Source organism: Poromitra crassiceps, assembly GCF_964638095.1.
Source record: "Poromitra crassiceps genome assembly, chromosome: 6".
Lineage (NCBI taxonomy): Eukaryota > Metazoa > Chordata > Actinopteri > Beryciformes > Melamphaidae > Poromitra > Poromitra crassiceps.
Window position 1 is genome coordinate 13,052,528 of NC_139627.1, and position 23,878 is coordinate 13,076,405.

The window sequence follows — 23,878 nt, forward strand, 5'->3', positions numbered from 1 at the left end:
AGTTTTTGATCAATCAAAAATCTGTTTGATCCTTTTGTGTAGGACAGTCTAATGATGTAGATGCACAAGTTTGGTGTAATTTGAAGAGAAAATGTGGGAGTAGGGTTTAATTAGTTTTACAGTTTTTGCAATTTTGCAGTCTTTGGACTTCATAATTTGCTATAGGTTAGGCAGGGATACTCAACTTGCTTTGTAAGTTTTGTAAGGCCAGAGGCCAGTTATTAAACAAACATTAACCTAACTAACTATCCTGTGTGCACAAAATTATAAACTCTGGCTGACACTGCAAAAACCTACAATCGCTACAGAAGAAATAATATTAAGTTAAGTTAGTTAGGTACATATAAGTGCCTGGGTGGCGAAGATAGGGCGCTATTTGACATTTTAACTGGAGCTCAGTCAAACTTGATTGTTTTCATTATGAATTAGAAAATGGTCGGGGGGCCACTATCGCGGGCCGCACCTGGCCCCCGGGCCACAAGTTCAGTATCACTGTGTTAGAGTTTACAAAAGTTTCTCCTCACTCGGGCCCACAATTTGGTGAAAGTTGCAAAGTGAAAGTTGGGGGGGGGGGGGGGGGGGGGAGCTAGGCATGTGCTGTAGCCTGATGTATTTTTCATTTTTTATATTTTTCATTTGCAGGTTAAACTGTCAGCTGAGCTCTGTTATTGAAGCTTTGGCTAAAGGCCTGGGCCCAGTTGCACAAAGCATTTAACCTTAGGTTAAGATTTCCCTTAGAGTCAGAGTTAAGGTGTCCATAAAATAGAATCGGCTGCACAAAAACACCCTTAAATCTTGTGCTTATTTTTCCTTAAAATGTTTAACCTTATGGAGAAGATTTAAGGGTGTTTTGTGCAGCCGATTCTATTTTATGGACACCTTAACTCTGACTCTAAGGGAAATCTTAACCTAAGGTGCTTTGTGCAACTGGGCCCTGAATCTTACAATGATGTTTTTGAAATAAATGTTTAAAAATCGATTGTGTGTTAAAAGCTTGTGTTACGTTTTCATTGGCGTTAATACACTAATAATTCAATTCAATGTCCGCTATCAAGAGCAATTCAGTTGGTTCATGAAATGGCTGGGCTGCGTGCCGTGCAGTGTTTGTGGTGTGGGAGATTCCAGCTGTCAGAAGAAAAAAGACTTGGTCCTGGCCAATCCCGGCGCTTGACTGCTGCGTAGGCGGGCACAGGGCGTGGTTTTTGCGTAACCTATGTGGGATTCGAAATAACACAGCAACGAGCTAGAGTTGTTATTGTTGTTTCATAGCGACGGAGGGATTTGAGAGCGACACCCAGGGAGCGGAAAGGAAATCCATTAATGGTCAGAGCCGGTCGGTTGGAGCCAATGGCAGAGCTTGCAGGGAGCGGAAAGGGATTCTCTTCCGCTTCCGACCGGGCCTCTTGAGTTCCTGTTGCACCACATTGAAACGGGGCTGCTGCCCCATGGATGCGGCTGCATTTTTTTGTTTTGTTTAACCGATGGGTTCCCAGATTGGGAGACATGTAGCATGGTGAGAGAACCAGGAGGAGATGCAGCGGGTCATGGGTTCAAAAGGCTTTCTGTGTTTTCATGTTCAGAAATGTGAACACTTTCGAGCTGATGATGTGTCTACAGTGAGGTTAGTGCTCAAAGTAGCAGCGCTTATGAAGCTTCCCAGTAGATGCATTGAATTTGAGATCGTCAGATGCCTCATTTAGAACACACTCGAGGGCAATATGACCGTCTTTCACCCTATTATTGAAAGGCTCAAAGTATTTGTGATGTTACAAATCATGATTGTAGAAATGGCCTTTAGTGTCAAACTCTGCACAGACATCATTCTGCACACGGTCAAGCTCAGACATCCAACTGGAATAGACAGAATCAAATAATGTATTGAATTATCAAAACAAAAAAAAGCTCTGCAACCCAATTTATTTTACGGCATTCTTTATTCATTCAAAATGTTTAAAAATATATATTTTTTTACAGAGGCACTGAAATCAATATAATACACCTTATAAGTCAGTGCCAGCATTCAAAATCTGCGGTTCACCGTGCTTTGAAACCTTTACCACACACACAATATGAAAGACAAACACTAACAAGCAAACGGGATAAAACAATCAGGAAAGGTCATTTAAATCAGGAGAGGTAATTTAAAATAAATCAACCAAATCATGAACATCAAAAGGCCATGTTCAGAAATCATAAGTAAAACACACAAAGGCACACACACACACAAAAAGTTCTCTCAACACTTACAGTACGTTTCCCAGCTGTGTGAGCCCAAATTAATGCATTGCTCACTATTCAAAAACATTAAAAAAACAAAACAGTTCATGATACTGGCCTTGTGGCGTGACAGTAAGGATGATAAGTTTGATAGCAGTCGTTTTTTTGTTTCTTCGTGAACAAACACGAACTGATCCATTTCATTTCACAACAGTGAATACAGATTGTAACAGGTTTTTGATCTGTACGCTCAAACACACAAAGAAAATAAGGCAAATTAAGTGCAGACATGATTGAGTTGATATATAAAAAAATAATAATAACGTGATAAAATATGGAACCGAACCTGTACCAAAGTGTACTGTGGAAAAACACCTATTAAAAGTACTTTAAACCCTTTACAGAGAGGCTTTATTTCAGCACATTAACCAGTCCCTCCCTTTTGCGACAATGCCAATTCAACTAATGTCCGCAATCTTTGCAGGGGCTTGCACTTTTATTTTTTGAACCCTAACCCGCAATTTTAGAGAAAAGCTGCTGCAAAATCAAAGCATTTTTGATCGCAACAATCACACGGAAACCGCGGCCGGCAGCTACGCGTAAGGGAAACTCTCCGGTAATAAATAATGACATCATCCCCTAAGACACTTTGCTAGTCTATTAGTTATTACAGAATTCCAAACGGCTCGTTTAGAGCTGCCTTTTTTCTAATATGGATTGTGTGGATTTAGTTGGCGACCGTGCGTTTAAATACTTTCACCATGGTTTGACAGACCATGCAACTCTACAACTATACTCACAGAGGCAGGGAGAGTCCTGTTTTCCACGGTATGGCACCTACAGCATATGTGTTGAATGGACAGCGTCTCTGTTAGTGGGGACATAGTCTCACAGTAGCCAGCCATACATAGATACCTACGTCTGCTGCACAACTCCTGAAAAGTGGTTGAGGACCGCCCCCTAAGACCAAAACAAAATGTGTGACAGGCATATGAATTGAGACTAGTGGGGACACGACTCTCTTCCCTCCTCTTTGTGAGTTAAGATGAGACAGGTGGGGCGTCCGGGTGGTGCAGCAGTAGATTCCCTGCCTACCAACACGAGGGTCGCAGGTTATCGCACCCCCGTGTTACCGCCGGCTTGGTCGGGCATCCATACAGGCACGACTGGCTGTGCCTGCGGGTGGGAAAGCGGTTTAGGGGTATGTGTCCTGGTCGCTGCACCAGCGCCTCCTCTGGTCGGTCGGGGCGCCTGTTCGGGGCGGAAGGGAACTGGTGGGAATAGCGTGGTGATCCTCCCATGTGCTACGTCGTGCCGGTGAAGCTCCCCGCTGTTAGGTGAAAAGAATCGCCTGGCAACTGCGCATGTGTCGGAGGAAGCATGGTGCTAGTCCACAACTCTCCCTAGATCAGCAGAGAGTGGAGCAGCGACCGAGGCAGCAGGGGGAAATTGGCCAAGTATAATTGGGGAGAAAGTGAGGGGGAATCAGAAAAAAAAGACGAGGCAGGTGTATTTTCCTCTTTGTGAGTTAAGATGAGAGAGGTGTATTTTCACAGAAACATCTTACCTATTGCAGCTTTAACACACTGTAAAGGGTTATCAAAGTACATACTTGTCAGATTTGTTCCAGACTCCAGATAACAGAGCATAACAGAAAAATTACACAAAACGTTTCAAGTATTGGAGAGAACAGAATACACTGTGGCCTATATAGGGTTACATATTTTCTGTTTTTCGTTTCTGCACTTTATTACATAGTGCAGATTGATCATTCATTGTTTTACACCTTTAACTGTTAGTTGCAAATTTGCCAATATTTAGAGGCATAGCAATGGGCAATTCACAGTGCGCTGGTGAATTTATGGTTGTTGTTAACTTTTTTGTATTTTATTTGACTGGAGCTTGATATTTCATACTTTCTGTACTTGTATAGAAAGCCTTGGATAAAAACAAAAACACACAAAAAAAATCATTGTTCACACAGGCTATTTAGTTTTAAGATCCTGCTGGAACACTGGATGTGTTCAGAGTTCAAAATTAGAGAAAGTATGATGAGGTTTATGTCCAAAATAACCCCAGAGGTACTGACAAACGCAACAAAATCCACATTCCTGATTGATAGAAAATGTTTGGCCAGGTTCCACTCTGGTCCAGCCTCGGCCACTTCTCTGAGCTCAAAACAATTGACGGCAACATGTAACATTGTCCTCCATAACACGAAAGTAGAGCGATTCAGATGCCCGGAAATCTAAAAAACCAGGTGGGCTTGAACCCACAGTCACGTAGCGACAGCCTGGAGTGGAAGAGAACCGCAAAGCTCTGGCTGTTTCTAGGAGGAACTGAAGCTCCTGCCCCATGGCCTGGTCCACAGCTTGTGATCCATCTCAGAGTCTTGTATGCCATATTTTCATGCCGTTAGGAGAACCTGGCCTGGTGACACCTGTCTGCAGTCTCTGAGGATTGAACCAGCCACTTGGTGGCTCTGCTAGCCGCTTGCCAACAGTCACACCGTACTAGACAGTCCAGACACTGCTAGCCTTTTGTGATAAACAATTTTGCACTTGAACTCCTAGCCACTGTTAGCCAATGAGTACTGGTTGCCACAACAGCCGGCCAGGGGCTACCAGCGGCGCCGCAGTAACCAGTGACTAGATAACGAATAGCTAGCCAATACTGTCCTGTGGTTACCTGTCACAGCCTGGCAGCTACAGTAACAGTCAGGATCTTATGGCTGTTACTAGCTGCTTGATAAGTAGTTAGCAGCTGCTAATCTGCAGCTAATTGGTGAGAAGAACCCTTTGAATGCATCATCAGCTGCCAGCTGGAGAGTTTGGCTGCGGTCAAATAGTCTTTTCCTAACCACTTTTCCTTGATCATCGATGGAAAACGTCATGAGGTCAAGGAAAGACATGAAGGAGAATTCATATGGAAAAGATAAGCTAAGAGAATCCAACTGCAATTGCACGACGGTGAATGTTATAGACGTCATGCGTCTGTACACTCCACCATGGTGAAACAATCATGACATCATGACATCACGGAGTGGACCTCCACCGGGGTGAGACAATGTTCCGAAGATGGACTACTAAAAGTGCATCTATAGCCACTTTCAGACATGAACTCTGGACTATGTCCGTTGAATCAGGTCTGGATATTCCCCAGAGTTACCCTTTCATAAGAGGCATTGTTGTTTTTTCACACATGAGGAAATCCTCTGGTGTAGAGAGAGCTTGGGGGCATAACGTAGTGCTGCGGGAATCGCTGTGTGTAATTTATGCGAGACAGATTTAAATACATTTTTTAATGTAATGTAATGTAATGTATATCAGAGATATATTTTTCAGAAAGCGATTATCACTACTCCATGAAAAAGCCTTCATGCATTATTCTAGCGATATGGATAACAGGTTAGAAAATGAGGGGTGGCGATGTGCCAGAAAGATTGAGCAGTTTGCGATGATCCTGTATCCCGTTTGCATTGTTATAGAGCTCAACCACAAACACCTGGGTGCTTGGTCACGTGACACCTGGGTGCTTGGTCACGTGACACCTGGGTGCTTGGTCACGTGACACCTGGGTGCTTGCCAAATAGTGGTCACGGTAACAATAGATGCTGGAAATTCAAGTCATATGTGACCCGTTTTCAATTCGAATATTTAGCATAATGTAACATTATCATGTTCTTGTTGCATTTTCATGATTCAAGCTGGCAGACAGGGGGTTGTACATAGTCCAAGGGAAGATTAATCTAAACACGCACTGCTCTGCAAGCGACACGGACATAGGACTAACGGCTTGGGTGGGTAAGATCTGTTTGTGTGGGAGCGCGCTCACAACGGACAATAATGTGTTCATACATACAGCACATCCGAGTAACGTCTGGATATCTTCAGGAGTTCACTGCATGAGTAACGTCTGGATATCTTCACGGGTTCACTGCATGAGTAACGTCTGGATATCTTCAGGAGTTCACTGCATGAGTAACGTCTGGATATCTTCACGGGTTCACTGCATGAGTAACATCTGGATATATTCAGGAGTTCACTGCATGAGTAACATCTGGATATCTTCACGGGTTCACTGCATGAGTAACATCTGGATATCTTCACGGGTTCACTGCATGAGTAACATCTGGATATCTTCAGGAGTTCACTGCATGAGTAACGTCGGGATATCTTCACGGGTTCACTGCATGAGTAACATCTGGATATATTCAGGAGTTCACTGCATGAGTAACGTCTGGATATCTTCACGGGTTCACTGCATGAGTAACATCTGGATATATTCAGGAGTTCACTGCATGAGTAACGTCTGGATATCTTCACGAGTTCACTGCATGAGTAACATCTGGATATATTCAGGAGTTCACTGCATGAGTAACGTCTGGATATATTCAGGAGTTCACTGCATGAGTAACGTCTGGATATCTTCAGGAGTTCACTGCATGAGTAACATCTGGATATATTCAGGAGTTCACTGCATGAGTAACATCTGGATATATTCAGGAGTTCACTGCATGAGTAACATCTGGATATCTTCAGGAGTTCACTGCATGAGTAACATCTGGATATATTCAGGAGTTCACTGCATGAGTAACATCTGGATATATTCAGGAGTTCACTGCATGAGTAACATCTGGATATATTCAGGAGTTCACTGCATGAGTAACATCTGGATATATTCAGGAGTTCACTGCATGAGTAACATCTGGATATATTCAGGAGTTCACTGCATGAGTAACATCTGGATATATTCAGGAGTTCACTGCATGAGTAACATCTGGATATATTCAGGAGTTCACTGCATGAGTAACATCTGGATATATTCAGGAGTTCACTGCATGAGTAACATCTGGATATATTCAGGAGTTCACTGCATGAGTAACATCTGGATATATTCAGGAGTTCACTGCATGAGTAACATCTGGATATATTCAGGAGTTCACTGCATGAGTAACGTCTGGATATCTTCACGAGTTCACTGCATGAGTAACGTCTGGATATCTTCACGGGTTCACTGCATGTCTGAAAAGAGCTTTAGATACTTTGCCCCTTGTGCTCTTACCCTGTTGTTCATGCAGGCTGTATAAACATGGACAAACGAATAAAAAAGGAATATAGGCTACCAGTCACAACTGGTAACTTCACTTTGATCATTTGACACCAGTGGTGTAACGTTCATAGTTGGCCTATGGGTTCATTGTTGAAAGTTCAAAACATCTAACCATAGGTTATGGCATAAGGTGGAAAATGCTTAATAAGCAACGGTAACTTGCATGATGATCTGTGTGTCCACGTCCATGGTCGGTTATGTTGATCGTTTGTTTGCGTGGACATCCGAGCCGACGGTGTGTCGCTTTAAATGTTGCTGCCGCAAGGAATTGTGGGACAACATCATCTCCATTCCTTTTCATAAAGGATGGACCAGCGTATCCTATGCTGAAGGAGATAAGTGAAGCATTGACGCACTGTTCCTCTTATCATCAACTTAGATACTTCCCGGGTCATTTCACTTTGTTAGGAACCTTCCTAATAAAAAAAAACACTATTGGACCGCAGCCTTGGGGTACATCCCATCTCTCTTAATTTCACGTGTCCCTCACTTGCATCTTTTCCTTGCGTCTTAGTCGCTCCCACTGAGCTGAGAGGAAACGAGGAGATATGTATTGAGAGAAATGACCCGTCCCATTCCTCTGAAGTCTGTGTCTGATGACGGTGGCAGTGGATCACAGCTTCTCCTTCTTTTTTCACAGCTAAAACGGCTTGTGGATGAACTCAACGTCATCGACGTCACACATCGGTATCGTACGACGGGCCACTTGACACTTATGCGGTTTCTGCCATTTCGTTCACATATTCTTCACATTTGCGCTACGTAATTAACGCGATGCCGTATAGCTGATGGCATAAGAGAAATGGGATGTGCCCTCAGTGTCTACTGACCATTAGCTGCTCATCAGCAGCGTAGCTGTTAGCCTACATTAGCATACATCTAGCCTTCGCGTCATTACTCATTGAATCCGTTTCAGCGTTTCAGTGCTAGCCTCTGCTGGTGTGGGCCGGGCAGGACTGGCTGTGTCTGAAGTGCATGATGGTGACAGCGGTCTGGTGCCACCAATAAAACATTACCACCACCAGCACGTGCCATACCTGGTGGCTGGCTCCCAGGTAGTTCACATGGCCTGGGAGAGGAGAGGAGAGGAGAGGAGAGGAGAGGAGAGGAGAGGAGAGGAGAGGAGAGGAGAGGAGAGGAGAGGGAAACAGATAACAGATGATATATTGGAACAGAGTTGGTTGTCACCTGCTACAATACATCAATACAATACAATACAATACAATACAATACAATACAATACAATACAATACAATACAAATGATTAAGCCGCGGTTCAGGTTTTGAGGATTCGGTTGCAGTGCCTCAGAAAGAAATCTTTTTTAACAGTATTATTTTGAAGGAGTCGGCCTATTACTGAGAACGAGTATTCCAGTGTCGTTCAGATATCACAAAGAGTATACTAAGCCTGTAAAGTGGCCTTCCAGCCAGCCATACATACTGTCAATTTCTTCTATCAAAAGGTCAGAGAAAATAGTGTTTAAGAATAGGTTTAACAATCTAGAAAGTAACAGGGATCAGGCTTGAACACACAGGGAGAGAGAGAGACAGACAGACAGACAGACAGACAGACAGAGAGAGACAGACAGACAGAGAGAGAGACAGAGAGAGACAGACAGAGACAGACACAGAGAGAAAGAGAGACAGAGACAGACAGACAGACAGAGAGGGACAGACAGACAGAAGACTCTTTCACACCGGCTATGAAAGCCGAAAAATGCACGGAAAATAGGATTAGCGCCTCCGATGTGAAAGTCGTGAATGCGCTTTGGTGGACAATTGTTTTACGCCTTTTGTCCCGCGACGGGAGGTAGTAACAGCGCCGGGTTACCTGGCAACCCGCCTCCACTTGAAAGGTTGTCGCAGCGAGCCGGAAAAGGTGCGAATGGTCAGCTCATTCATAAAAAAATTACAGGGGAAATCACCTCATGTAGCACGAAAGTGCAGGAGTGAAAGTAAAAAAAGTAGCCTATACAATCATGACTGCAGGGACGCCAGGAGGAATGCTGCGTGCGGTTAGGCTTTATGCTCAAACGATGTTGACATTAGTAGGTAGGCTACAATTAACGGATATAATAATAAGCTTCAGAGGGCTATAGCTGTCTGTGGCGAATTGGTCTGAGGTTATTCCCTCTCGAAATCAGCTCTGTGCATTCCCTTACAAAAACTACTAACGTTATTAGTCATGTGCATTTATAGCCCATACTATTCCCCCGACGAACGTTATGCAGACTGCAGCTGTTTGATATGCGGGCGGTCGTGTATCGTTTCAATTTTAGTAGGACACCATATCGATCTGCCCGCCCACCTTGCGAGTGCGGCGGCGGAGCCCGTTTTGGCGAGTCCGCCCACCATGCGAGTGCACCTATCCTCCCAGCTCAGCGGACTAGGAGAAGGAGGGAGGGAAGTATTGTTGTTGAATTAATTCGTTCATCATACAGTAGCCTAGGCTACACTAACCTATGAAAATATTAATTTGGGCTAGGAGGAGCTGGAAATACCTCCACTCGCCTTTCAATGCGGGAGCGGGGGATTTCACCTGAAAGTACAGAGCAGCACGGTAATGTGGCCGTGCTGCTTGGCTCGTGTGAAAGCAATTTCTGTGGCGAGGCGGCTCGCTTTACGGGACTCCTAAACGGCAACTTTTGCGCGATCTGTGTATGAAAGAGCCTAGAGAGAGAGAGAGACACACACAGATAGACAGACAGACAGACAGACAGAGAGAGAGACAGACAGACAGAGAGAGAGAGACAGACAGAGAGAGACCGAGACAGACAGACAGAGAGAGAGAGAGAGAGAGAGACACACACACAGACAGACAGAGAGAGAGACAGACAGACAGACAGACAGAGAGAGAGACAGACAGACAGAGAGAGAGACAGACAGACAGACAGACAGACAGACAGACAGACAGACAGACAGAGAGAGAGACAGAGAGAGAGACTCACCAGGGAAGTAGCGTTCAGGGACCTTGGTGACATAGAACAGGAAGGCAGATGCAGCTATCAGGTACATCACCAAGATACGTGGCAGGAACAGCTGCACACACACACACACACACACACACACACACACACACACACACACACACACAGACACACACACACAGAATACAGTCCGTGTAGTCGAGTGTTGAGTTGGGTTTAGCCTGCTGTGAAAATGTCACACTAAAACCAAAAACAATTTCCCTCACCAAAGTTCCAACATACAGAGGTATAACATTTCCCTCACCAAAGTTGCAACATACTATTTAGAGGTATAACATTTCCCTCACCAAAGTTCCAACATACTATTTAGAGGTATAAAAATGTCATCTAAGACTTAGGGATGAGTTAGGATTTTCGAATATTCGACTAGGCATGCCTGTCCAAAGGTTTAAATAATATACTAACATGCCATTTGTTATGGATATTATATACAGTCAATGGTATCGACACACAAATATGGTGCTGTTGGTCAGTGGTTTCCAACCTGGGGGTCGGGACCCCCACACAGGGTCACTGGATTGATCAAAGGGGTCGTGAGATGATAGGACAGGATAGGATACAGAAAACATTTTGGACACACAATGTCAATTTAAATAATCACTTCCTCAGTTTTCTGCTCGCACCAGACGCTGTCGCCACTCTCACTGTAGGTACTAATGGCATTTCATTTTGCTCCACCACGGCACGCATAGCTGAAGTTAGCTACCAGAGTTTCTTCTTCTTCTTCTTCAATTTTTTGCCCATCGCGTCACGCCTCCACTGAAGCTCTCTGGCACCCCCCAGGGGAGGTGCGCCCCGCAGTTTGAAAACCACTGATCTAGTCGATTTGACGATCAGCAGAAGATTAATCAGCCACTATTTTGACAACTGAATCATTGCATTTAGTGTTGGGAGGGGCTGTTTTCAGCTTCTCAAATGTGATGATTTAACTGAATATTTTTAGGTTTTGGACTGTTAGTCAGACAAAACTACACGTTTGGAGATGTAACCTTGGACTGTGGGGAACTACAACAGATATGTTTCACTATTTTCTGACATTTTATGGACAAAACAATTAACAGATGAACCAAGACAATAATCAGTAACTTAAGTCAGTGGTTCTCAAATGGGGGTCCGCGGACCCCCAGGGGTCCGTGGCACTTTGCCAGGGGGTCCGCGAAAAGTTTTCAAGTAATTTTTTTTTTTTTTTTTTAATAATTAAAAATAAAATGCTACATGTTACTTATTCCTTCTCAAACTACTTCCTACATGGTGCTAGTCTATCAAAATATCTTGGCTGTCATTTATTGTTTTGCATAGTGGTTTTCTGGACTGTTGACAAATTGTGATATTGTAAGTCGCTTTGGACAAAACAAAAGCGTCTGCTAAATGACGTAATGTAAATGTAATGTAATAAAAAAAAAATATATATATTTTTTTTTGCAAAATCTTCATAGTTCAACGAAAACAGTTTATGCTTTAAATCTAAAATGGTTCATGGATTACATTCTAATAACAAACCTATCAAATTAAAAGTCAAGCACGTTACCGTGGAAACAATTAAGCTTAGCCCAAAATCACAAATCAGAATGAGGGGGTCCGGGGTATATTTTCTATCTTGTAAGGGGGCCATGGCTGAAAAACATTTGAGAACCTCTGACTTAAGTAGTAGACAATGCAACATGTGACGAGGGTTCCCAGGTAGACTTTGCTGTATTTTAAGGGGTCACGGGCCAAAAAGGTTGGAACCACTAATGTAGGTTATGATAATCCTACTGTGTAAGTGGTAACCACTACATGGTTCACACTGCCATCTAGTGGCCATTTAATATACACTAGAGCAGCATGGCGTGCCATGTCCATCTGGCTACTCTAGACATTAAAACAGTAATAAATAAACAGGATATACACATTATCAGCCTTTGTGTTCATGCCTAAATCTCCTTGTTTGCCTAAAACTGTTTTTTCAAAGATGTTGGGGGACGTTTTGCAAAGCCCAACCTCCACCAAACATCAGCGTCGCTTTTTTATTGCAAATCATCTGTGTTCTCCATCTGCTTCTTCCACCTTTGGAGGCTTTACGCTGCTGGTTATGCTGCTGTTGGAATTCCAAGGCAGAAAATCTGGCAAGATCCATCTAACCTGAGTTGGTCAAGATAAACGCACCTGATGTGACAGCGCACAAGATGATCAGTAATTAGATTGTGTTGGGTGCTGTGAAACGTGCTGTAACAACATCTCCAGTCATTTGATTGGTGCTTGCTCTAGGTGTTGTTTAACACCTTGCTAGGAGTCTTTGCGACCGTGCGGGACTAGCCTACTCTTCCCGTCTTTTTTTAAAGACGGCAAAAGTTTTCCCGAGCAAATGTCAGGGTTCATCTCTCCACAACATCAAATTCAAGGGACCTTTGGATTCGATCTATGGCTGCGCTACTGCGAGACTCTCCAGCGCTGCTGCTCCTTTCTGACCTGCACCACGTCGGAGGTGAAGCCCCCGTTCATCCAGACCCAGTGTGCGGCGGGGATGACGCTGAAGCCGGCCACGCAGCAGAAGATGGCCGTCCTCAGGCGCCGCCAGTCGCTGCTCAGGTACCGAGGGTGTACCTGAGCACAGAACACCGCCAGGATCAGAGACAGCAACGTCACCAAGTACACCTGCCGCCAGAACTACAGCAGGGAGGGGGACACAGAGAGGGAGAGAGGACACAGAGAGGGAGGGAGGACACAGAGAGGGAGGGAGGACACAGAGACAGAGAGGGAGGGAGGACACAGAGACATAGAGGGAGGGAGGACACAGAGACATAGAGGGAGGGAGGACACAGAGACATAGAGGGAGGGAGGACACAGAGACATAGAGGGAGGGAGGACACAGAGAGGGAGGGAGGACACAGAGACATAGAGGGAGGGAGGACACAGAGACATAGAGGGAGGGAGGACACAGAGAGGGAGGTAGGACACAGAGACATAGAGGGAGGGAGGACACAGAGACAGAGAGGGAGGGAGGACACAGAGAGGGAGGGAGGACACAGAGACATAGAGGGAGGGAGGACACAGAGACGAGGTGAGGTGAGGTGGAGCAGAGGAATAGGAAGAAAGGTTACATAAAAACGTAAAGGAGAGATAGTCAGAGGAGGGTGCAAAGCAGATGTGAGTGAAGAGGGGTGATACAAAGAGGAGAGGGGCGATACAAAAAGATAAATAATAACAAAAAATCAATACAACTATAACCCCCCCCCCCCCCCCCCCCTCTGTTTCAGCCTAACAATCTGAATGGTCAACCAACCTGATCATTCCCATAAAACAGAGTTTTATGGGGAGCTGGGAACTAATGACCTATTTATCTCGTTTGTTTTTTCTGACTCACAGTTTTCTTTTCCATAGTCATTAAGTCGCGATCCAATTTTCAGAATGTTCTATTGATGCTGGATATGTATAACCAGGTCTGACTATAGTAGTCGGACTTTTTAGAGAGGTAATCTTGCAAGAATATGTGCTGGCACAACAACATTGTCCATCTTGCTTCTTCGGTCGCTATTCTCTCTCCTGAAGATTTGTTTGCCGACGGGGAGAAAGCCCCACGTGATAGCCACCCGTCAATCTCTCTCTCTCTGCTCAACACTGTTGTAGTAACTCCATTTTATTTTGAAATTCAGTTGACTTTGCCATTTCCCCACGGATATTGTCGCGTTTTTCTTTCATGGCTTGACAGAAGAAGCCTGCCTGCACGCGCCTAGTCGGCTTGAAAATAGAACTCACGCCTAAACGATAAAATCGGCGCAGGTCAGGCGAGGCGTGGGTAGACGCAAGGTTCACGCTCAGGCGCCCTGTGTACACAGCCTCATTGACTAAAACGGACGCCTATTTAAAAGCATGGTTAAAGGCAAGGCGTAGGCAAGGCTTGGGTGCCCGGTGTGAACTAAGCCTTAGGTCAGGGATACTCAACTTGCTTTGCCCGGGGGCCACTTTCGTGAAATGATAGGAGGCCAGGGGCCAGTTAATAAACAAACAATATACATTTTTCTGTAGCGGATTGTAGGTTTTTGGGGTGTCAGCCCAATGTTGTGCACACCGGATAGTTAGTTAGGTTAAGTACATACATAAGTGCCTGGGTAGCAAGCAGACAGCGGTATTTGACAATTTAGCAGCTAAATCATATATTATTGAAAGATATTCCATATTCCAGACTGAAATGCTATGACAGAAGTGGAGTATTGGCCAGAATGACATGAACATTTGGACACTTATTCAGCGGGTATCTTGCATGTTGCGTTCAGGTGCACTGTGCAAAGTATCTTCACTCTGGCTTTAAAAATAAGCCCGCAAACAGCCTCTGAAAGACAGTCATGTTGGCCGCGTACGCCAGCGTCCTCAATGAGTAGAATAACTTTTTTTTCTCATGCACATATCCGCTTTTGGGTCACTACCCACCAGTTGAAACACTGAATTAATCGATGATTATTTCTTTGATGGATTTTTTGATGGATAATTTTTTTGACTTGCCGATCACAAGTTCCCAGAGCCCAAAGTGATTCTTAAAACTGCTGAAAACTCCCTTGTGTCTTTATTTTATAACGATATAAAACAGAGAAAAGCAGACAATCTTGGCATTTGTGAAGCTGTAACCAGCAAAAATGTTTGCTGTTTTGTGTTTTTACTTGATAAATAATTGGTAAAGGAATATACAGTGGAATCTGCTTATAGTGATCACAGTTAGTTATAGTGATCAATCGCTCATATTGATCAAAAAGCTTGGTCCCGAATCATTCCTATTCACCTTATCATTTGCCCATATAAGGACGCTTCTGCATAACGTCGTTTTGTAATCGTCTTTCCGTTTTAGACCCGGAAGTAGATTACTCCCACTTTTATCATTTTTAGACTTACCAAAAAGCTGTTTTCAAGCAAAAAACTGTTATAAAGTTTTAATATTTTTTCGGATGAGAACGTAACATTCCACAAGTGATCAGTTTATCAGAATAACGCCTATTTGGACATTTTTGAGGAGCAGCGAATAGCACTGGCTGTGTGACCGGGTCGGACTAGTATCTGTCAAACCCTACTGTAGTTACAGTTACAGTTACAGTTACAGTTACAGTTACAGTTAGGCTCCTGGCAGTGAGAAAACACTGTCGACGTTAAATGCCGACCGGGTACAGCCATCGGCTCCTCGCAGCAGTAACGCTATGAGCATGTAACTGAAGTTGGCCGCAGTGTAGCTGCTGAATGTTGCCAAACTTCATTCATAGTTTACAGTTTATCGATGTTTACCGGCCGGCTAACGCTGAACCGGAAGAACAAATACAATTGCGTCTTACAAGGAAGAGAAAAAGTGGGCGTGGCAACATAAGGTGAATACAGATGCTGTATAATTAATTCACTTATAGTGATCAATACTCCGCTTATAGTGATCACTTTGGGCCTTGTCCCACCTGAGAACAATGGAAAAGTCTAATGGAAATGTCTAAAACTACTGTCATTTTATTATTATTTACTTACAAACTGCCAAAAATGAGCCAACAAGATACAGCAGCGATACTCTGTGCATGTCTGTATGTACGTATATATGGAGAGATCGCGGCATCTCTGTCTGTGGAGAGATTGGGGCGTCTCTGTGTTTGAAACAGCTGGAGGCCTGACTTACTGTATGGATTTTTAAAGTCAATAACATTCCTTTACATTATATGTACTGTATCCATGCACATGTCAGTTAGATGGTAATCTGCATGAGGAATAAAGAAAAAGAAAGAAAAAAAGCGGTTATAACGATCGTCCGCTTATAGTGATCAATTTGACCCGTCCCCCAAGGTGAACACTATAAGAGGAGTCCACTGTATTATATTCTAATATTTTCTGGTTTCTTTAGTCTTCTATGACAGTCAACTGAATGTGTCAGGACAAAAGAAGACATCTGAGGACGTCATATTGGGCTTTGGGGAAAAAGTGATAGATATTTTTCACCATTTCACAGACCAAACGAATAAACAACAGGTTAATGGACAATGAAAGGAATGGTTTTGCTGAAGCCAGGTCTGACTGACTCACAGCGTTGCAGTAGGTCTGACTGACTCACAGAGTTGCAGTAGGTTTGACTGACTCACAGAGTTGCAGTAGGTCTGACTGACTCACAGCGTTGCAGTAGGTCTGACTGACTCACAGAGTTGCAGTAGGTCTGACTGACTCACAGAGTTGCAGTAGGTCTGACTGACTCACAGAGTTGCAGTAGGTCTGACTGACTCACAGCGTTGCAGTAGGTCTGACTGACTCACAGAGTTGCAGTAGGTCTGACTGACTCACAGCGTTGCAGTAGGTCTGACTGACTCACAGAGTTGCAGTAGGTCTGACTGACTCACAGAGTTGCAGTAGGTCTGACTGACTCACAGAGTTGCAGTAGATCTGACTGACTCACAGCGTTGCAGTAGAAGGCGTAGAAGATCCCTGGCACGTAGCAGCCCAGGATGCCCACAGAGATCCCTGCGTAGTCCAGTGCCAGCCAGCGCCGGCAAGTCTTCTCTGACCGGTGACAGGAGAACAGGTGATACCCCACCGAACACAGCATACACACCTGGAGGGAACACACACACACACACACACACAGCAGTTATACACTGGGGCGTGACGTGAGGCTTACTTTCTGTATACACAACGTCAAACACAAATGCGTACATCTTTATTCTTTTGTCAGTGCATGAGGGATCATGTCCAACAGGGTGATCTTTTAAAAGATGTGTAACCTGCAGTTTGATGACATAATGATACTGACTAACAAAATAATAAACTAAGAACAAGAGGATATTAATAACTCAAGTTGATACATTATTAGTCAGTATGACAACATTATTTTTATTCATGGTCAGCTAAAAACATGTTAAATCCCCTTTGTGATCATGTGATGTTATTTATGGTTTAATCATATTTCTGATCGATTTTGAGGGACATTTTATCACAACAATTGATCACATCTGGCTGTCATTATCGGGTGCTACACAACTAGCTACACAAAACACACACACACACACACACACACATGTAACAAGTTAAACACAGCAGCTGCATCGTAACAGTCACTGGGCTACACAACCACGTCTATTTCGTCTTTGTAACACGGCATACCTCGTCATTACAACAACAGCTAACCCTACACACAGCTTAGCTTACACACCTGGGCAGGTAGAGACCAACTGGCAAAGCACCTGTGGCAGGAGATGCAAACCTGTCATTTTTACAAAGGTGAATCAAATTAACTGGTCCTTATAGTGTTGGAATGAAGGAATCAAGTTAGTAAAGTCCCTAAAAAACCAAATTCAGAGATTTGTTTTCGAAGCACATTACATGTTAGAAATGAGTTGCTGAAAACACGTGAAAAGTCTTAAGCTTTGTTCACACCGAGATATTTATTTTTCCCCCTGTCGCTTGATTCAACCCTTTGGAATCGCTCTGTCGCTGTGTTTAAATCGCTCTCGTCAACAGGCACAATTCCCAGGTCGGTCGGGGAGCGTAATGCACAGGACATACTCCAGGAAGGCAGCGCAAGGCGGAGCTCCGCAAACCGGGAGCGCACTCCGCCGCTCGGGCCGAGGTGTTCATACTCAGAGCTCGGAGAGAGGGAGAGACCATTTGTGCACAATTGGCAGCACCTGTGTCGGCCCGCTGATACATGTGGGCGGGGTGCAGCGAGCTTGAGAAACGAGAGAGCACAGAGACAGACAACAGACAGCACACACACACACACGCACACACACACACACACACAGACACACACACACACACACACACACACACACACACACACACACACACACACAGCTCTAACGTTAGACAGGATGAAAACGCAAACAACACATCTGCGTTTCCCCCCGATGCAAGAATGAATAAATACTTATATTAATATACTATATTAATTACTTAAAATGCCCATTCCTAAATTTTACATACGTACTTGCCGACACTTCCAATGTAATTAATAATTTTTAATTCAAATTTGGCAGGGTAGTTAGTAACACATTTTTCTGTGGTGTGACAAACTCAAAACACATTTATTTTTGGTTTCCAGGGACTTTAAAAGAATCAGTCTTCTCACACACACACACACGCACGCACACACACACACACACACACGCACGCACGCACGCACGCACGCACACACACACGCACACACACACACTCCCAGATGCATGTACCTGGAAGCAGAAGAGGCCAATAGCGTAGATGACGTAGTCCTCCCCGTGGGCCCCGGAGGCGGGCAGCACAGAAGACAGGTCGTTGACCCCGAGAGAGAAGAAGAGCAGGAAGCCCAGCAGGTGGCTCCAGATGTTCACCGTCTCATTGGACAGGATGAAGATACTGCACAGGAAGAGGAGGAAAACACACCAACAAGTCGGGGGTATGTTCAATCTGAAAACGCTGTGTACTGTTTTGCTACAGTTTCCGGATTTGAACGTTATGTTTCCGCAAAACAGTGTGTGATAGGCCCAATTATGCTCACCGTTAAATATGGATACGCAGATGGACAGAGCTTTATGTCAGTACCCTGCATTCATTTTTTCTGAACGGAGCAGTACCACACACACACACACACACACACACACACACACACACACTCACATTTGACTCTCTACTGCCAGCTAGTGGATGTTTTGCTTAACATGATACCAACGTGAAAGACACATGGAAGTATGTGGGCAGTGACGTTTACATCGCTTGAAACGGACACATTTATTATTATTATTTATTATTTATTATTATATATATATTATTATTATTATGGAGCATGAAAAGCCCACCACACACGATCCGCGGCAAAGCGGCTCTGCGCCCGCTGTGCCGTAGTTTTCTACGAGGAGAGCGGTGTCGCCCAAGTAGGAGACAAGGTGCTACCCTTGGCGTCACGCCCCGCCCGAATTTGCCAGCGTGCTCTGAGGTCAAAGTTCAAATAGGAGGCAGCTTAACGGCGTGTAACGGTGTGCAAAGGGCTTTGAGGTTCGTTGTCTCTCGTTTGCTGGGTGTGACAAAGGTGTTACCCAATCCGCAGTCTCAACGCCAGACCCATGAGAGTTCTTACGCTGATACACTACGTTACTGCATGCTGCAGATCTCTCTCTGGGTCTGATACACTACGTTACTGCATGCTGCAGAGCTCTCTCTGGGTCTGATACACTACGTTACTGCATGCTGCAGAGCTCTCTCTGGGTCTGATACACTACGTTACTGCATGCTGCAGATCTCTCTCTGGGCCTGATACACTATGTTACTGCATGCTGCAGAGCTCTCTCTGGGTCTGATACACTACGTTACTGCATGCTGCAGACCCCTCTCTGGGTCTGATACACTACGTTACTGCATGCTGCAGAGCTCTCTCTGGGTCTGATACACTATGTTACTGCATGCTGCAGAGCTCTCTCTGGGTCTGATACACTACGTTACTGCATGCTGCAGATCTCTCTCTGGGTCTGATACACTATGTTACTGCATGCTGCAGAGCTCTCTCTGGGTCTGATACACTACGTTACTGCATGCTGCAGATCTCTCTCTGGGTCTGATACACTATGTTACTGCATGCTGCAGAGCTCTCTCTGGGTCTGATACACTACGTTACTGCATGCTGCAGATCTCTCTCTGGGTCTGATACACTATGTTACTGCATGCTGCAGATCTCTCTCTGGGTCTGATACACTACGTTACTGCATGCTGAAGAGCTCTCTCTGGGTCTGATACACTACGTTACTGCATGCTGCAGATCTCTCTCTGGGTCTGATACACTACGTTACTGCATGATGCAGATCTCTCTCTGGGTCTGATACACTACGTTACTGCATGCTGCAGAGCTCTCTCTGGGTCTGATACACTACGTTACTGCATGCTGCAGATCTCTCTCTGGGTCTGATACACTACATTACTACATGCTGCAGTCTCTCTGGGTCTGATACACTATGTTACTGCATGCTGCAGATCTCTCTCTGGGTCTGATACACTATGTTACTGCATGCTGCAGAGCTCTCTCTGGGTCTGATACACTACGTTACTGCATGCTGCAGATCTCTCTCTGGGTCTGATACACTATGTTACTGCATGCTGCAGAGCTCTCTCTGGGCCTGATACACTACGTTACTGCATGCTGCAGAGCTCTCTCTGGGTCTGATACACTATGTTACTGCATGCTGCAGATCTCTCTCTGGGTCTGATACACTACCTTACTGCATGCTGCAGATCTCTCTCTGGGTCTGATACACTATGTTACTGCATGCTGCAGATCTCTCTCTGGGTCTGGGACACGTTCCCTCAGCCGGCTGGTTATGGGAGGGAACCGTTCACTTGGCCAGTCATATACCAGTGATGGATTCAGTCCTCCCCAATCAGTAATTACTGATGGGCTAGTCGTTATAATGACTTTGCGATCAGATGACACGGGAGGCGCAGCCCATTTTTTCGAAAAAAACGATAACTAACTGAAACGGTATTGTGTGCTTACAAAACTAACTAAAATTAAATAAAATTGAAGAGAAAATGTCCTTAGTTGTAGTCTTTGTCAGTTTACAGTATTTCATACACAATAAGCCTATATTTTGAGTGGAGATGAAATATATTTTCCTAGATCTATCATCTTTTATGACCCCTTTGAATCTCACCCCTGACAAACACCCCATATTACAAAAAAAAGAGGAAAGGGGCAAAAAAGACACTGAAACTAATACAAACTAAACTAAAACTAAGCATTTTCAAAAAATAAAAAATAAACTAAACGATCAAACGAATGAAAACTAAACTGAAATTGAAAACAAAAAGTCAAAACTAATAAAAATAAAAACGAATGAAAAAAATCCAAAACTATTATAACCTTGCTAGGGAGGTAAGGTGTTGTCTTTTGTTTTCTTCTTGTTTTGTTAGGTAAGCCTTAACCTCCTAGTTAGTACTTTTTGGCCTTGGCCTCCTCTGAAGCCAATCTCCAACTTTAGTTTATTTAGGATCATCTGTTTATTTTTGCAAACTCCTGTTCATTTTCTAATCGTTTATAAATTCATTGTTCTTTCTTACATCCAATCCATTTGTTCATTCATTGTGGCTGATTTTGGGACTTGACGAAGATGGGTCTCAGTGCATGTTGTGTCTAGACTGGGGCATAACAGTCTCCAAGTGAAATATTTCCATATTTGGCTCCTGGCACCTGTCTTTACAAATCAAATGTAGGTCTTGTTATTACTATGGTTACCTCTTGAGGCAGAGTTTGGAGGGCAGGTGCGCCCTGTAGCCATCTGTGATGTAGGGGTTTTCTTTGAGGAAGAGGGGGATTTGTTCGTAGGTGTAGAGTCGTATCCTCTGCGGGATGAGCACGGGCCAGTGCGGGCTGCCCAGCTCCAGGTAGTGAGCCTTCAGCAGCTTCTGTGGCATCTTCAGCAGCATCCTGTCCGCTGTGCTGCAGGGCTAAGGCTGTGTCGGCCGGAGAGGGCAAACGCGTTATAATGAGCAGCAGAGGTGAGTCTTAAAGGTACACTGTCATTCATGCACACATGACTATCACTGGTCCACAACTTAACTCAAATCAACTCTCAATAACTGTCAAACCCAGTTAATAGTAGACACCAGCTGATTCAATTTGAAGTTGCTCATCGTCTTCACTCTATTCTAAGCATAAGTTGCACAAGTTCTTCCCCTCTGTCTCACCACTGTGTGACAGGTGTCAGGTGTCAGAGTGGGCACTCTGTCTCACACCTTCTGGTTCTGTCCTTCACTGACGGGATTCTGGGCCAAGATATTTGACTGGTACTCTTAACGCTACGTTCACACAGGGCACCTACGCCTTGCCTTGCCTCAACCCATGCCTACGCCTGCAGACCTTGAGCTGGGCGTGAACCGATCACACCGCACGCCTTTGCACGCTGAACCTGGAGCCGAGTCACAAGCGCCTCTCCTCTCTCCCGACTGTATTTTTTCACGTGTGGTCCCGAATTATCATGGGTAGGTAAAATAAATCTGATATATTTAATGTTCTATTGATGCTGGATATGTATAACCAGGTCTGACTATAGTCTGACTTTTTAGAGAGGTAATCTTGCAAGAATATGTGCTGGCACAACAACATTGTCCATCTTGCTTCTTCGGTCGCTATTCTCTGTCCTGGAGATTTGTTTACCGACGGGGAGAAAGCCCCATGTGATAGCCACCCGTCAATCTCTCTCTCTCTCTCTCTCTCTCTCGCTCTGCTCAACACTGTTGTAGTAACTCCATTTTATTTTGAAATTCAGTTGACTTTGCCATTTCCCACGGATATTGTCGCGTTTTTCCTTCATGGCTTGACAGAAGAAGCCTGCCTTCACGCGCCTAGTCGGCTTGAAAATAGAACTCACGCCTAAACGATAAAATCGGCGCAGGTCAGGCGAGGCGTGGGTAGACGCAAGGTTCACGCTCAGGCGCCCGGTGTACACAGCCTCATTGACTAAAAAGGACGCCTATTTAAAAGCGTGGATAAAGGCAAGGCGTAGGCAAGGCTTGGGTGCCCTGTGTGAACGTAGCCTAAGGCCTACAAAATAGCCCTTCAGCCGGAGGCAGAACTCGCCATCTTCGGCTGCTCGGAGACCTCTCTGGGCTTCCCCACAGCTGTGCAACAGTCTATGACACTGGGGACAACTGTTGCCAAAAACTCTGAAAATTCTGAAAGAATGGAAGTCCCCCTCTTCACCTTCTTTCCAACTGCGGTTGACGGACATGATCTCTGTTATAAAGATGGAGAGGCTCCAATCCCTGAGAACCAACTCACTTAAAAAGTTTCTAACTAATTGGGACCCCTTTCTGGCCTACCTCGACGAGGTTAGGGGCGGTGGGTGACTTGCCCGGCTGGTTTCTGCTGGACGCCTTGCGTGGGACCCCATCTCTTACAAGTATATAAGCACCCTATATGGATGGTAGCACCACATTATAATAACTGTTGATACTGTACTGTATGTTTTTTTTTCCTTTACTGCAGGGATACTCAACTTGCTTTGCCCGGGGGCCACTTTCGTGAAATGATAGAAGGCCAGGGGCCAGTTAATAAACAAACAATATACATTTTTCTGTAGCGGATTTTAGCCGGAGTTTAGTCTGACAATGTTGTGCACACCGGATAGTTAGTTAGGTTAAGTTAGTTAGGTTAAGTACATACATAAGTGCCTGGGTAGCAAGCAGACGGCGGTATTTGACAATTTAGCAGCTAAATCATAGATTATTGAAAAATAATCCATATATTCCATCGGGCCGCAAGTTGAGTATCACTGCTTTACTGTCTCTGAGCTTGTTCATTTTTGTTCATATAAATTGTTGAAATTGAAAGTAAAATAGGCTATATAAAAAAAATAACTGTCAAACCAAATGAATGCCTGCAAAACTGTTCACACTTTTCTGATATAGGCTACTGCTGATTTTGTAATGATACAAAGCTGATTGAAAATCAGCAGTGTTCCTTTAAGTCACAAGTTCAAAGTCTAAATGAACAGCAAGTCAAGTCAGAACAAATCAAGAGTCCAGTATCAATTTAATGTCTAGAAAACTAAATATTTAGGACTTTTCAGAGCAATATGCTTTTAACCCTAACCCTATCAGTTTCAACTTCAATA

The 23,878-nt window shown here is 44.4% G+C and overlaps 1 protein-coding gene across 1 annotated transcript; it reads right to left on the bottom strand.

The window, feature by feature from the left end:
• Positions 1-8,255: 8,255 nt before the first annotated feature.
• On the bottom strand, positions 8,256-21,689 carry LOC310777713 (progestin and adipoQ receptor family member 3-like; the record flags this gene model as incomplete). Its single annotated transcript, XM_083638087.1, has 6 exons — positions 8,256-8,398; positions 10,278-10,368; positions 12,765-12,962; positions 16,702-16,857; positions 18,473-18,635; positions 21,499-21,689. 6 exons carry the CDS (start codon positions 21,687-21,689, stop codon positions 8,256-8,258), a joined length of 942 nt encoding a protein of 313 aa, XP_083494213.1.
• Positions 21,690-23,878: the final 2,189 nt, after the last annotated feature.